This window comes from Mus pahari, chromosome 1, assembly GCF_900095145.1.
Source record: "Mus pahari chromosome 1, PAHARI_EIJ_v1.1, whole genome shotgun sequence".
Lineage (NCBI taxonomy): Eukaryota > Metazoa > Chordata > Mammalia > Rodentia > Muridae > Mus > Mus pahari.
The window spans coordinates 118691223-118706398 of NC_034590.1; the positions used below are offsets into that span (position 1 = coordinate 118691223).

Consider the following 15176-nt stretch of genomic DNA (forward strand, 5'->3'; position numbering starts at 1 on the left):
GGAGCTGCCAGCACTAGCCCCAGGCTCCCGCGGGAGGGGGCGCGGCAGCCCCCACGGCTCCACCCTCTCCGCGGGGCCGCGGCCATCTGGGGCCCCTGCCAGGCGCGTCTGCTCGGGGCCCGCGCCCAGCTCTTGCGGGAAGACGAGGCACCCGGGAGAGGGGAACGGTGCCGCCGCACCGGGAGGTCCCCTGCTAGCGGGCTGCGCAGAGCCGCGCTCGGAGATGCCCCGAGGGGGCGGTGGCTGAAGCGCGTCGCAGCGGACCGGACGCCCCTGGTCACCTCGGCGACTCTTTACGAGCCGGAGCTGCAGCTGCGGACGCGGCAGGGCGGTCCCACGAGGGCGCTGAGGACCGTGCTCCCGGCGTCCGTAACAAGCGCCCGTTGCGGACTTGCCACCTCCCGTCTTCCCCGCACCAGCCCCCCGCGAGCTGGCAGGAGGAAATTGCGCGCGGCCCCTTTAAATTTACCCAGGAGCCCTTAAAGGAGCCCCAGGGGCCCCAGACAGGAATCCCCACCCCGGTCCAGCCCGCGCTGCCGAGCGAGCAGTCAGCCGTCCGTGCGGCCGGCCGCCCGTGAATGCGCCCCGCGCCCGGGGGCCCCGCGCACCGAGCGCCCCGCGTGCGCCGCCGCTGGCTCCGCGGCCCCGCGCCCCGCCGCCCCGGGGCCCCCGCTCCGCAGCGCAGCGCATGGAGCCCGGCGGGGACCACCGGAGCCGGAGCGGCGGCGGCAGGGGCGGCCCCGGGCCCGCAGTGACCTCGGCACGGGGCCGACGGCTGCCGCCCACCGCAGCGAGCGGCGGCACGGAGCCCGAGGAGGACGACGGCGGTAAGATCTGGGGCCGACGGCCCGGGGTGGGGGCCCCGGCGTGGGGGAGGGGAGGGCTGCGGCTCCGGGCCCCTCTCGGCCGCCGAACAAAGCGGGGGACGAGCGCAGGGCGGCTCGGGGCGCCACCTGGTGGGCGCAGAAAGCAGCTACAAGGCCCGCGGGGCGCTCCCCGCCCGTGGCGGGGTCTGCCCGCCGGGCTGGGGCGGATCCCTGCTCCTTAAAGGGGCCCCGCGTTGCCCGTTTTTGGGGGTCCAGCGACGTGGGAGTCGAGGCGCTGGAACTTACGGCTCCCGCCCTTTCTCTTAAACACTCCCAAGTGGTCTTTTTTTAAACGGCTTCCGAGTCCCTCTGTCCCTTTCTGAGGCTTTCCCCAGAGTAGCATAGCTCGGGATTCCGCTGTTCTTGGGTTTGCCGTCCCTTTCTGCGTGGCCTTGCTGGAGATGGGAACTCTTCCCTTCACGGTTACGCTACGAGAAACAAAGCGCAGCCTGCGTCCTGGGGGCCCCCTTCTGTCATCTCCCACATCGGGAAGGTCTTAGTAAGGGATGGGTTCGCACACGAAGGTGGATGCCCCCACCCGTGCGTTGTCGCGTTTCAGAATTGATTTTGGCCCCAGTTTGTCAGCTGTACCAAGACTCGCCGGTCCTAGTTGGCCCTTAAAACCAACTGTTTTTTTTTTTTTTTTTTTGGTCTCCTTTCTGCAAGGTTCGTTGCCTTTAGATCAGCGGAGGTTCCGTCCGTACTAGGGAGAGTGTTGTCTACTCTCTGAGCTCCCCTCCCTATAAGCCCCCCACCCCCTTTTTTTTTTTTTTTTTTTTTTTTTTAAATCTCAGCTCCTCCTTTTTCTTTCTTTCCTTTTTTTTTCTTTCTTCTTTCTGCTCTTAAAGGGCCAGTCTGCCTTAGACTTAACACACGGCTCCTGCACTGGAAGGATGCTTAGTAGGATTCTAGCTATTCAGTCAGTGCGTTTGCAGACAAAGGCACATAGGCCCAGAGAGCGGACGTGACCTACCAAAGGTCACTGGGCAAGGCACCAGTGAAGCCAGATCTTGAATCTAATGTTTTTTCTATACCTCTACCTTAAAAAAAAAAAAAAAAAAGTAATGGAAGACATACAAACAAAACCTCCAAACCAAAATAATAATAACAAAACAGCTCCACACGAGGACAAGAGCCCGCTCTGATCCTGCCATTTGTGTCTGACTCTGGGATTCTGTACTGCGAGAATGCCAGAATCTGCTTGATTCGTCTTTGTGGTCAGAAGATCATTTTCTAAATAAAAAATGGTCAGCCAGCACTGCAGGGAGGGCTCTGGGTGTCTTTGACAAAGTGAAAGAACACTAATGGTTGGAGAGGCCCCAGAAGTGCACACCATTGGGAGGGCTGGCAGTAACCACATCCCTGCCCGCACAAATGAGATAAATGCCTAGAAAGACTTAATGGGTGTGACGGGCGGTGGCTGCTCCCCAACCTGAAGAACAGTCAGTAGTCACTCTGCTGGCCCTCCGACCTCCCATTTCCAGGGTCATTGTGCCTCCCAGACTCTGGGGAAGTCCAGGTCTGAGAACCTCCTTTCTCTGGAGGTGTTGACAGCTGTGTCTTAGGTGTCCCTCCAGTGGAAGACCTGACAGTTCACAGCTCATCCTTTAACTGCTATTAAGGATGGCATATTGGGGAGAGGGAGATAACCTTTGGTGGGGGCCCTCCTGGAGGGGCCTCAGGTGGGTGGATGTTGTGCACAGATCTGGGTGCAGACAAATATCCCCTATTGTTCCCCTCTCCCTACTGCTAGCTCCATTCTGGCTGTAACTGCCCAGCCTGCTGAGCTTCTGGCTTTATCCCTCCTTAAACCTCTGTGGCCTTCACCTTGGTTTTAAAGTCTTCAGCGAGCTAGCCCACTGCCCACATCCCTTTGTTCTCCCTCGATGGGTCCCTGCTCTCTGTGTGGGTGTTCCGACTCCCTCATCACCCACTTCCCTTTCATTGCTCTTGCCACCCCTCTCTTGCCCTAAACTCCCCCGCCCCCTTCTCATGCTTCCAAATCAAAGCCCTAGGTCCTTTCTCTGGAAATAGGAGATTGAGAACCTGTCTCCCTTTTCCCTTCTTCAGGACAAGCTCTTCAGCTGGAAGGGGGTGCCTTAGGGTCCTGGGGGAGTACCCCCCTACCCTCCTCCAGGGCCAGGGGACCAGCATCTTCAGGCAGGAAATACTCAGATCATTGTGAGGCTCGGGCCTCGAGGCCTGGAAAGAGTCGAATCCCCGGCAGGGACCACCGTCGCTATTACCACGACCACTGGCGGCTGGAGTACCTGATGGACTTCATCCCCTCCCGGCACGGCATGGTGTGTATGGTGTGTGGCAGCTCCCTGGCCACCCTCAAGCTCAGCACCATCAAGAGGCACATCCGCCAGAAACACCCCTACTCCCTGCACTGGAGTCCCAGGGAGAAGGAAGTGATCAGCAACAGCTGGGACGCCCATCTGGGGCTGGGGGCCGGTGGTGAGGCTGAGAGCCTGGGGGCCCAGGGGGCAGAGGAGGAGGAGGAAGAAGATGAAGAGGAGGAGGAGGGGGCCAACCTACAAGCTTGCCCACCCAAGGGCTCAGGTAATACAGAATATGGAGAGGCAAGGGTTTGTGTGATGTGGGGCTCGGGGAGGGGGCAGCTTTTCTCTACCATCTTTTTATTGTTATGATTATTTTTTATTTTAGGGAGTCTCTGCTTCTTTTTGGGTGGAGTCTGTTTACTGCCCTTCCTGTTGAGAGTGGGGAGAGATAGTGGTGTGGGGTAGTTTCCAGCATCCCTGAGGCCTAGACGCTGTAGTAGAAAGAGCAAGAGTTGTATGGGTGGGAGGGTCAGGTTGAGGAAGTGGCTTCGAGTTGGTGAGGGGAGTGGGCGTGGTATTGGCACAGAGAAGCCCAGGGACAGGGCTGAACTCTGGGTTTAGGGAGGCTGGGTGGGACTTGAGTGAGTGAACAGGAGGATTAGGGAGAGTGGGTGTGGTGGCATATGCCTGTCATCCTAGTATCAGGAAAGTGGAGGCAGGAGGATCATTAGTTAGATAAGCGTTGGCTACATAGGTAGGTAGGGCTTTTGAACCCAGCCTAGGTTATACGAGTGTCTGTCTTATAAAAACAGAACAGAAAAAGATGTACGAGGAGAGAAAAAAGACAGGCAGAGGTCAGCTGTGGGACCTGAGTCAGTTGAGCGAGAAAGAGACTGTGTGTGGAGCACCTGGCTGTGGTGGGGGTCTCCCCAGAGGGCCAGAGACTCAGTTGCTTCCCTCCAACCCTTTCAGGCAAAGCCCCAGCTGGTGGGGGCTGCCGGCGCCAGCGGCGAGGGGTCCGAGGGAGCTCAGTGGCACCTCGGCGCCGGCGCCTCGCAGCCTCCCGAAGGGCTGGGGGCAGCAGGGGGCTGGGGGCCCGGCGCCTGGAGCGGAGGCTGAAGGAGTCACTGCAGAACTGGTTCCGGGCTGAGTGTCTCATGGACTACGACCCACGGGGGAATCGGCTGGTGTGCATGGCCTGCGGCCGGGCACTGCCCAGCCTGCACTTGGACGACATCCGTGCTCACGTGCTGGAAGTGCATCCCAGCTCCCTAGGGCTCAGTGGCCCCCAGCGCAGTGCCCTGCTGCAGGCCTGGGGTGACCAGCCTGAGGCTCTGTCCGAGCTCACCCAGCCCTCACCAGGTGCGAGGCTGTCCCAGGGCTGAGATCCCTTCAATATTAGGGCGGCAGCATGGGAACTGAAAACAAAATTGGGAGGCAGGGATATTTGGTTGAAGGCTGCAGGCCTGTTTACCCTTTACACACAGACATTCAACTTTCCACCCATCTCTCTCTGGCTGGGGCCGGCTAGCTTGGGGCTGGGGTGAGGAGCAAGGATGGAACCCTCTTGTGTGGGTAAGGACAACCCAGCCAGAAGGCTGAGCCCTTCTCCTTCACCCCTTCCCCAACAGACGATGACCTCGTCCCCCAGGACCTGACCAGAAAGAGCCGGGACTCCGCCCCCGCTGCTGGAGCCCCCTCCTCTCAGGATCTCAGCCCCCCAGACGTAAAGGAAGAGGCTGGCTGGGTGCCTGAGAGGCCCGGGCCGGCGGAGGAGGAGGGCGAGGGCGAGGGCGAGAGGGCGGGCATCCCGGGCCGGCCTCGGAGAGGCCGAGACCATCGCCGCCACTACCAGGAGCGCTGGCGGCTGGAGTACCTCATGGAGCTGGACGGCTGCCGGCGCGGCCTAGTGTGCATGGTGTGCGGGGGCGCGCTGGCCTCGCTCAAGATGAGCACCATCAAGCGACACATCCGCCAGCGCCACCCCGGCTCCAACAGCCTCAGCGGGCCAGTCAAAGCCCTCATCGCCCAGGAGTGGAGCGAAAAGGCCGCACACCTGCTGGCCCTGGGGCTGCCCAGGCCGGAGTCGCCCAGCGTCCCTGTCGCCCCCAGCACAGCCTCAGCCTCTGAGGAGGGGGGAGGGGCAGAGGAGGCGGAGCCAGAGGAGGAGTGGTGGGGTGAGCCTGTGGAGGGCCGGAGCAACTGGCAAGGGAGAGAGGGCAGGGCTCGGAGGGAAGGGTGGTGAGGATGGAAGGCTGTAGAGAGACGGGAGGATGGGACCCGAGGAGTAGTGGAGAACAGGGACTGGGCCTGATTGATGCCACCCGCTCCAAGGCAGCCCTTTGTTCTTCTCCAGGCGACGCGCCTCTGTCCCCTGGAGCTCCGTCGGAGAGACCCGCGGAGGAAGAGGAGGACGAAGATGACAGCCAGGAACCCGGGGGGCTGGCCTTCCCACCGCTGCCACTGCCGCCACCGCCACCACCACCTCCACCTCCGCCACGCAGCCGGGAGCAGCGGCGCAACTACCAGCCGCGCTGGCGGGGCGAGTACTTGATGGACTACGACGGCAGCCGGCGCGGGCTGGTGTGCATGGTGTGCGGGGGCGCGCTGGCCACGCTCAAGGTGAGCACCATCAAGCGACACATTCTGCAGGTGCATCCCTTCTCCATGGACTTCACCCCGGAGGAGCGTCAGACCATTTTGGAAGCCTATGAGGAGGCCGCGCTGCGTTGCTACGGCCACGAGGGCTTCGGTCCACCCGCCCCGGCGCCACGAGACAGCGGCGCGGATCTCAAGCCTGGCGCGGTGTGTCGCGCATAGCAGTCACCCTGCGCTCACCCTTGGGCTGAGAGACCTTGATGTCATCCTGGGATCCCCACCTCCCCGCTGGCCGGGCTAGGCTGGGGCCGGAGCCCGGGCCCGGGGATGGGGATGGGATGGCGCCGCTGCAGTCCTCCGGTGACACTTTGCTGTGCCAGCTAATACTTGCGCCTCCCGCGCGCACTAGCCCGGGGGTCCAGGCGCTCTTTGTGCGGTGCTCTGCGCTTCCCGAAAAGCCAAAGCGCGCCTCCCCAGTGTTCGCAGCGAGCACTCTTGGCTGTCCCCGAGGGCGCAGTGCTGCCAGGCCGGGGAAGGGGCGCAGCCAGTCAGTATTAGGATTGAAGGCAGGGCGCAAGGAAGCCAGGAAGGACACGCTGGCCGCGCGCCCTGGCCAGTGGCCCAGTTCTGTGTGGCCTCACGCCAGCGGGCGCGGCTCTCGGCTCCCAGGCTGTGGGGTCCAATTCTTGGCCTCTCGGAGGCCCAGGCTGTGGACTGGGACTGAGCAGGGGGCGGGGCGCGGGCGGAACGGTGGGGCCCAGTCTGCTGGACCATTTTTCCCGGCTGGCCTAGGGGACAGCGCACCCATCCTGGGCCACTGCCATGCCTTCGGGACCAGGGGCATAAAGGGATTAGCACTTTTTCTTTAGGCCCTCCTGTTCAAAGGGCTTCTATTACCCACAGGGTGAAGGCTGCGGGAATACTCTTGGTCCAGTGCCAGTACCGTTCCACCTCAGGGCAATGGGGCGGTTGGGCTCAATTACTGCCCCCTCTGAACGTGAATTGCCCTTGGTGGACACGCTACTGGTTCTCAGCTCCCTGGGCTTGGGGCCGGATCTCGGCCTCCCTTGCTCTTGCCGGAAACAGCGCCAGGCCCCATGGTGCCAAAAGGGCCCCTCAATCTCCCAGGCAGGTCCGAGAGGGATGTGTAGATTTCATTCTCCCGTGGAGAACAGGTGGTCCGAAGATCAGACCCTTTTTTGCTGTTTGTATTTTATTTTGAAACTGTATTTAATGCTTTTTATATGAAGGGGAGAGGGGAACTGGCCCAATCACCCTTACGTGCAAATGTCTTATTTATTATGCGTGTATCAGAGATAAGCTGTGAGGTGGAGGAAGAACAGAGATGGGAGTGCGGTGAGGGGCTTGGGGTATACTCGGTATCTCCATGTTCCCCTGGCCTTTTTGCCTCCAGGTCCAGTGTCTGCTCTTTACAAAGAGAAGGCACTGCAGGCACTGTGCCCTCCCTTTAAAGTCAGGGTGCGGTGGTCAGGGCGTGGGACCTGGGTTCTGGGGCCAGTGCAGCCCTTGTGGTGAGAAAACAAGAAAATAAATCCCTTCTCACCCTCCAGAGCCGGAGCTCAAGGTTCAAGTGCCTCAGGCCCAGTTCCCTAGATCGAGAGATGGATTTTATACCACGGATTTTATAGCGTTTTTTATAATTCAAGATTGTCAATGGGAAGGGACCCTGGAGCTCACAAACTGATCCCTTTCAAATCTCAACTCCCAGTTCAGTGAGCTTTGCACTATATTGCCCTGCTTCCAATCTGGCAAGTTACTAAGATTTCTTTAGCTATGAGGCCTGTTAAAGTGTGTGCGGGCCCACAGCATTTGTGTACTGCACTTAGGGGAATGAGGATGCAGGCGGCTTTCAGCAGTGCAGGCTTGCCAGTCGGAACTCCAGGTGGGGCCACTTCCCCCGCCGCTGAGGTTTCCCCAGCAGAATTAGGCTGCTTATCTGTGCTTGTTTTGAGGCCATCAGGTATTCTGGAACAGCTGCTGGCTCAGTGAAATTCCAGTTTTGACCAGCCAGGGTTTTGGAGACAGTATTAAAATCTTAAGAACAGAGCTTATGGATAGTGCCAGGCTGTGCACTTACCCTTTTGCTTTCCACCTGCATGTTTTTAAGCTGAGAATTATTCTCTCCCTCTACATAAATTGGAGCTGCTGATTGTCGTTGCCAGAGCTCACTGCAGAAGTTCAGGTTAGCTGGGGCAGATTTCAGCAGTCTTTAGGGTAGCATCATTTTAGACACTTGGGCCCACCTGATTACTAAAAAAGGGTGGGGCCCACAATACATTTTGATAGGCCCTTCCCATACAGTTGCAACTCCCAAGGTGGTTGTCAAGTACCTCTGCAGTGATTCTGCCATGATGACCTGTGGCCTCAAGGGGCTGGTGGGTCTCCTCCCTCTATTCTGACATGAACAGGTGAAGTTCCTTCATTGTTTTGTTAATGATATGCTTGCTATTATGGCCCATATGTAAATGTTACTCTGGATACATATTTATATGCCATGTTACTTAGTGACACTATTCAAACATTTGTATGTGTATTTGTGAAGTTTGCATCAGTCATAAAGTAACCCCCCCCCCCAACCCAGAGGTATTTTGAATAAATCTAGAAGTCCAGCCCTGAGTCACAGCCAACTTAGTTTAGGGGCAGAGCAAGTCAGAGGAGTTCTGATGTCAGACAAGACATGCTATTACCAGTTCAGTTTCAGCTGCATGTGGTTTATAGGCTGCTTCCTGTGGCAAGTGGGGAAACTTCCTTCCCATTCCCAGGCAGGTGCTAGACGGGATCAGAGCCTTTCACCCCAGTCACTTCTAAGGTCATCCTTTACGGGGTCTCTAACTTCATTTTGGAAAAGAAATGTAGTGCAGCTTGTGCTCAGTACCATGGGAATCCTTGCAATCTTGAGAGTTCTTTTTCAAAATTCTCAGAATGAGGGCGAGAGTGAGCAAAGGCCTTTGCTCTTAATTCACCCAAACTGTACAAAGAATAAAGTTGCAGACTGATGAGACAGTCACTGTTTTTTATTTATAATTAATACATCAATTTGCAGTTTTACAGGGACCAAAAGAGCTCCTTGGTACTACTGTTTTTATGTTGCACGCACAGACACGTACACAATTTCATTAGTAATTTTTCATCTCTACATTTTTCTTTAAAAAAAAAAAAAACCAAAAAACCTCTCATGTGACACAGAAACCTTTCCAATTATTTTAACACAGCAGCAGCAACAAAGAAAAGAGCAAACTGTGGAGGTTTCCAGTGCAGAACGAGGTCCCTTGTTAGGAGACCCCAAAGACCATCGGTGCGTTCACTTCCTGGGAGGGCAGAGCATGGTGGAGTGTTGTCTACAGTGGAAACGAAAGATTTAAAAATGTACAGGGGCAAAGAAACTTGAGAAAATAGAGTAAGGCATTCTATCTATTGCAATCTGTGAATCATTTCCCAAAAGGATTGGAAAGAGGACCCATTCCTACTTTTACAGTCACAGAACTTTGTGACCAAATATCTTGAAATCCCCAGCTCCTACTTCCTCACAATAGGGCAGGCAGGGTTTGAGAAATGAAGGACTCTTAGATGCATTTTTCAAGCTGACTGGATTTCCATGCTGAAGGAGAGATGCAATGCAAGGTCTGAGAGATTAAGATCCCCGGACCCCTCCACTGATGCCACTGTAAGTTCTGTTGTATCAGTACCACCTGGTCTTGCTTGGCCACCCACAACCTAAAAGTTCTGGAAAACACGCTCCAAATGAGCACTGTGGATCATGGTAGGAACTATTTCATCAATATGTCTGAAAGTGGAGATCCTTTCAGAACTGCACTGACTCAAAGTAGCTGCATGTCATGCTTCTAGCCATGTACCTCAGTCAGCCAAGGCCTCTGGACTACAACAGATACTTGACTTGCAGTCAGTGGGACTTTGGTCCTCAGGCTCAAGCACTGCAAAGCACAGGAGGAAGCAGCAGGGAAGAAACAGATGGAAAGCTTTTCATGTTCTTGTACCTCCTTCTCCACAGACTGAGATAGGATTACAATAACTCAATGGCTGGGAGCCCACATGCAGATTATTTTTCTTTAACAAGTTTATAGCAGTGTACAGCAGTTACAGACATTTAATTTCATAATAAGAAAAGTACAACCATATTTATTAAACTTGAGGTAAGGTGGGCAGGGAAGAGGGAAAGCACATTCTGGAATGATTTCTCAAACCAACACACTGGACCCCAGACCAAGGGCTAGACACTGCCCTCCCAGCTGCAGAGCCCTTCCTTCCCTAGGAGGAGCTGCAGAGAGGGTGGTGGCTGCCCTCCTACTGACTGCCCCACCCACTTGTCCCCTCACCCCCATTACTTGGGTGGCATTCTGGGAATAGGGAATGACCTCTATCACCTGTAAGTTACTCAGAGCTGACAGTTCTTTCATTAAGGGAGAAGAGGAGCAGTAAGAGTAGCTGCTTATGTGTAAGGCAGGAAGCTGGGACTGGAGGGCCACAAACCCAACGGAAGAAATCCCACTCTTGCCCTATTTATTCATAAGTTAATCATTATTTCCTAACTTAAAAATAAGGGCAAAATTATAAATGGGAGCTATATATGAGTCCTTGGAACTGGAGAAAGGACCCTAGAGACACTTCTCTTTTTCTCCTTTTATGGTACATGTAAAGCTCCACCCCACTATGGTCTGATTAATTCTAGTAATCTGATTCAATCTTTATTCTTTAGGGTTCTAAGAGATCAGTTCTTTTTTCAGACTAACACATCTTGTGCTTGGTACTGAGGGTAAAGGGAGAGGAGGGGAGAGAACACCAAATTAAAATGAACAAACAACTTGGAACCAAACTCTAGCTGACACTGAGCAAGTTCCTTCATAGTACAAGTGACGATGTTATAACTATTAAATGGTGTTTTAGTAACTGTTGCACTTCTCGCTTCACATGCTTATTCTGCCTTTTTTTTGGCAATTCCAGGAAGCTTTGCTTGGATCCTATTAAGGAAAGAAAAAGAAAACTGAAAATATTTGTTTTTAATATACATTTGTTCTAGGTCTGTTTCTCAGGGATGGGTGAAGTCAGGTAAGGCTCAACTGTCTGGAATAAGCCTGAGGGGTCCCACCACACTGCCCTTACTGCAGGGTCACACTGCTCTTACTGCAGAGCCTGATTCTGTCTCACTATAGTGATCCCCGGGCCCTTCACTGGGATCCAGGAAGAATCAAAAAGTATTAGGGTCTTGGTATGACGTGAGCGCCCATGTCTTTCGTGTTGTGAAGTACAGGAAAAGGAGCATCAATAAGGAATGACAAGTCAACAAGACGTGGTGTGAAAAAAGAGCATGGCTGGTTAGTTTCATGGTTCTCTGAACTACAAGGTCTGGCAAGAGGACATAAAAGCTGCCTTTGACCCTGGTGAAGTGGTCATTTGAACCTTCAGTGATATCAGAGCTGCTCTCCATAGAGGTGACATCTCACAGAAGATTATACACAACAGCTAACACTTTCAACATCAAAGCAGTTCAGCTTTGGTGAACACCACCAGGTATCTATGTATGCCTTCAACCTGGAGTTAGTGTGAGCGAACAATAAAGCAAACAAGTCAAGTGAGGATTCTGGCATCAACACCCACCTGCCTGGCTTACATTCAGTTTCTTTTTTTGTTCTGTGGATGGAAATCTGGGGCCATGTATGCTAAGCAAATGTTTTACCACTTAACTACACTCCTAACCCATTCAGCTTCCTCTTGATAATATGAAAAGACACTAAAATCTGGGGTGTGGAAGGTTCAAAGTGAACAGCTGTAGCACTTCTTAAAGAACAGCTAAAGAAAACAGAAAAAAGGAGAACATGCTAATTCAGTGCTAGGTACATCTTGCTGTGAACATTCAAAATAAAAGTGGCTCCTTACACAGGGCGTGGTGGCGCGCGCATGCCTTTAATCCCAGCACTTGGGAGGCAGAGGCAGGCGGATTTCTGAGTTCAAGGCCAGCCTGGTCTACAAAGTGAGTTCCAGGTCAGCCAGGGCTACACAGAGAAACCCTGACTAAAAAAAAAAAAAAAAAGTAGTTCCTTCAGAGCACTGGCTGTTCTTCTAGAGGTTCTGAATTAAATTCGCAGCAACCACATGGTGACTCACAACCATCTAAAATGGGATCTGATGCTCTCTTCTGGTGTGCATGAAAACAGCATACTGTTTATTTAATTATATAAATAAATCTTAAAAATATCTAAAAAAAAGTCATTAAAAAGATTTCATGATATCTTGTAGAACTTTAAAAAGGAAAACAGGGATTTCTGTTTGCTCTTTTTGAGATATGCTTTCATTACACAGCCCTGGCTATCTTGGAAATCAGGCTGGACCTTCAACTCCACCAGCTTCTGCCTCTCAAGTACTGGGATTACAGGTGTTCACCACAATGTCGGAATCTAAGCTTTATATTATTTACTAGAAAAGACAGGAAAGATTGCCTTAACTTGGATACATATGAAAATAAAATAGGGTTAAATAACTAAACATATTTGACAGCCAGATACCTTGATCATTTCTATCTTGAGAGCTGGAGGGTAGGATATTAAGTTTGAGGCCAGCCTGGGCTACACAGCAAGACACTGTCTCTAAACCAAATGAACAACCCAACACACCAAACCACCACCACAAAGCCCAAAGATGCTTCTTAACATGAGTACAACAAAGCTAAAGTTTTATTCAGGATGAAAATTAGTTACGTTTGACAATAACATTTTATATAAGAGACTAAACAATATGGGGGAGGAATCCACATGGGAAATAGTGAACATGGTCCCTGAGTACACTTACTTTTCAACAATTGACTTGGTCTGATCCCGGGCAATCCCAACATAGTGGTCAATCTGCGTCTTTAAGAAAGAAAGGAAGGAAAGCAGGTTCAGCTGGGCAATAAAGGGGCTAAGAAAATTTAATTTCAAAAATTTTCATACAATATATATTTTGGTAATATTCTCATTTCCCCAAAAAGGCACTATTCTCTTATTTAGTGCAACTATTAAAAAATCCCACTATTCACTATTCCAGAAAATAAAAATGATGTCAAGTTTTTCAGAAGTGAAAGTTCCGTTTTCAGATTTCAACAACACTTCAAAATAAAAATTACGTATCATGTGTTCAAGTAGAACTTATGTGGTACTTTCTGTAGCAATACTGAAGTACTTTTCTAAGTACTAGAAACTGCAGATTTAATCTGTATTCTGTAGTTGTGTTTTAGCTCCTGGGCATTATCAATTCATTTAATAATAAAGAGCCAAAAATATTTTTGTTTATATGTGCGTATTAGTGCATGTGTATGAGTGTGCATGTGTCTTTGGAGGCAAAATTTTGATATAAGGTTTCTCTTCCAATTGCTCTCTATCTTGTTATTAACTAATTAATTTAATTAACTTAAAGATAAGGTCTCCTGTAACCTAAGCTGGCCTCCAATTTACTATGTAAATAAGGATGAACCGTGAACTTCTCATCTTCCTGACTCACCTCTGACATACTATAGATGTGCATCACTATATACAATTTATGTAGGGCTAGGGCTCAAAACCCAGGGCCTTATACATACTAGGCAAGTACTTTACCAACTAACCTACATCCCTAGCCATCTACTTGAGACAGTTCAGTCCCTTACTGAACCTATAGCTCACTGATTTGGTTAGAATGGCTGGCCAATAAGCCCAGAGATCCTCCCCAGGGCTCAGATTGCAGGTATTTTTATGTAGGTGCCTGAGATAAGAACTCAGGTTCTCATGATTGTGTGACAAACATTTTACCAACTGAGCCATCTCCCGACACTCCCAAAAGGTTTTCAGATGGAGAGATAATCTACTTTGTCCACAATGGAAACATCTGCTCACAGTAACATTTCCTTGGAAGTGCAGTTTAGTTTTTAGAAGCTTAGTTTTATATAAAGCATCTTTCTTACCTTCCTTTTTTGTCGTGGACCCCCAAACTCTGACCAGCAGAGACAGGGAAGAACGACACAAATGCCAAGCAGGTTCTAAACAGATTTCTTCTTTATCTCTCCGATTTTCTTTTCCCTCTCACAAGCAGCTTTTTTTAACCCTCTCCCTGTTCCCACTAAACTCCAACTTTACTCTCCAACTCCCTTTTCAACTCTCGCCCACCTAAACTGTTTACCATCTTCTCCCCCAGGACCCTCCCCCCCTCCCTCTGGGGCACATCCTGTTTTTCCCAGCCTCCTGAGCTCCTTCCCAGCCCTAGGTGCATCCTGTTTTTAGCCCTCTGACCTGATCCCTTCCCCCTCTCCTGGATCTGGTCAGAGTTCAGCCAGGGAGGTCAGTGATAGTTCATTAACTCAGCAGGCAGGCAATCCACACAGGCTCAGCAGCTCAGGTTCTTGTAAACAGGGACCCGGGGGCTTGGCATACCCGCTCCCTACATATCCCCCTTTTTTGTTTGATAAACATGCTCTGGGATCGCATCTGTCTTAGGATGACCTCAAACATTTTTTTTTTTTAAAAAAGATTTATTTACTATAAGTAAGTGCACTGTAGCTGTCTTCAGACACTCCAGAAGAGGGCATCAGATCTTGTTACGGATGGTTGTGAGCCACCATGTGGTTGCTGGGATTTGAACTCTGGACCTTCGGAAGAGCAGTCGGGTGCTCTTACCCACTGAGCCACCTCACCAGCCCGACCTCAAACATTTTAAGAACCAGTCTTATCACTAACTATAAAGAAAAGGTCTTATTAATAACTATGAAGCCTATTGCTAACTAAAAAGAAAAGGTAACTATGAAGAAAAAGGGAGGTACCATCCCCGAAAAATTTTCCCCAACTCCTGGGGTTGTAAGTCTCACTTACTGTGAGCTTACCCTGTCGGTCACTTTTAAGTTTGTCTCTGTGCTGAGAACCTTGACTAACTTGTCCCAAAAATCCGTGAGGTTTATAGTCCCAATTCAGGAACTTTTCTTAATTGTCCCAATCCAGGAACTTTATATAGTCTCAATCTGAGAACCTTATAGTCCCAATCTGGGAACTTTCTTTAATTGTCCCAATCCGGGAACTTTTAAAATTCGTCCCTGCTCTGGGATCCTTTTAAAGTTTTTCCTTTACCGGATCCTTTTAAATTTTTCCCTTTACTGGGAGCCTTTTAAATTCCTCCCTGTAACCCGAGAGCCATTTAAATTTCTCCCTTTAACCCGGGAGCTTAACTTGTAACTCCATCCCATACCCCTGGGAACTTGACTTATTTGTAACAGGTAACACACCAAAACATCCGTGCGCGCGCGCGCGCGCGCACACACACACACACACACACATACATATGCCGCAGAGTCATCGTCATCTTTCTGTAGACTGGATGCGGATGCTCTGCTCTGTATGAATATCTTCTTTTTCCTTAGCCAACCGAACAGCATTTTTCCTTTTTTTTTTTCTCG

General features: G+C 51.6%; 2 protein-coding genes across 5 annotated transcripts in view; one reads left to right on the forward strand and one right to left on the reverse strand.

The window, feature by feature from the left end:
• Positions 1–639: 639 nt before the first annotated feature.
• C1H11orf95 (chromosome 1 C11orf95 homolog) lies at positions 640–8771 on the forward strand. Its single transcript, XM_021214439.2, has 5 exons — positions 640–827; positions 2937–3431; positions 4124–4513; positions 4783–5328; positions 5508–8771. Exons 1-5 carry the CDS (start codon positions 689–691, stop codon positions 5969–5971), a joined length of 2034 nt encoding a protein of 677 aa, XP_021070098.1. The 5' UTR covers positions 640–688; the 3' UTR covers positions 5972–8771.
• Rtn3 (reticulon 3) overlaps positions 8767–15176 on the reverse strand; it is a 61713-nt gene continuing 55303 nt past the window's right edge. For 2 of the 4 annotated variants that reach the window (XM_021195698.1, XM_021195690.2), the window contains 2 exons: positions 12572–12630; positions 8767–10746 (listed from right to left, as the gene is read on the reverse strand). In XM_021195698.1, coding sequence (XP_021051357.1) covers positions 10701–10746; positions 12572–12630 — 105 coding nt within the window. In that variant the 3' untranslated portion in view covers positions 8767–10700. The remainder of the gene's footprint in view (positions 10747–12571; positions 12631–15176) is intronic. The other 2 variants (XM_029539921.1, XM_029539924.1) reach the window with 1 other exon arrangement.

What these genes read in the sequence shown, in the direction of transcription:
- C1H11orf95 (XM_021214439.2), top strand. Translation starts at nt 689, where the DNA reads ATGGAGCCCGGCGGGGACCACCGGAGCCGGAGCGGCGGCGGCAGGGGC. An exon ending in GCCCGAGGAGGACGACGGCG is followed by an intron (nt 828 to 2,936) that starts GTAAGATCTGGG and finishes TCCCTTCTTCAG; the next exon opens with GACAAGCTCTTCAGCTGGAA. An exon ending in TTGCCCACCCAAGGGCTCAG is followed by an intron (nt 3,432 to 4,123) that starts GTAATACAGAAT and finishes CAACCCTTTCAG; the next exon opens with GCAAAGCCCCAGCTGGTGGG.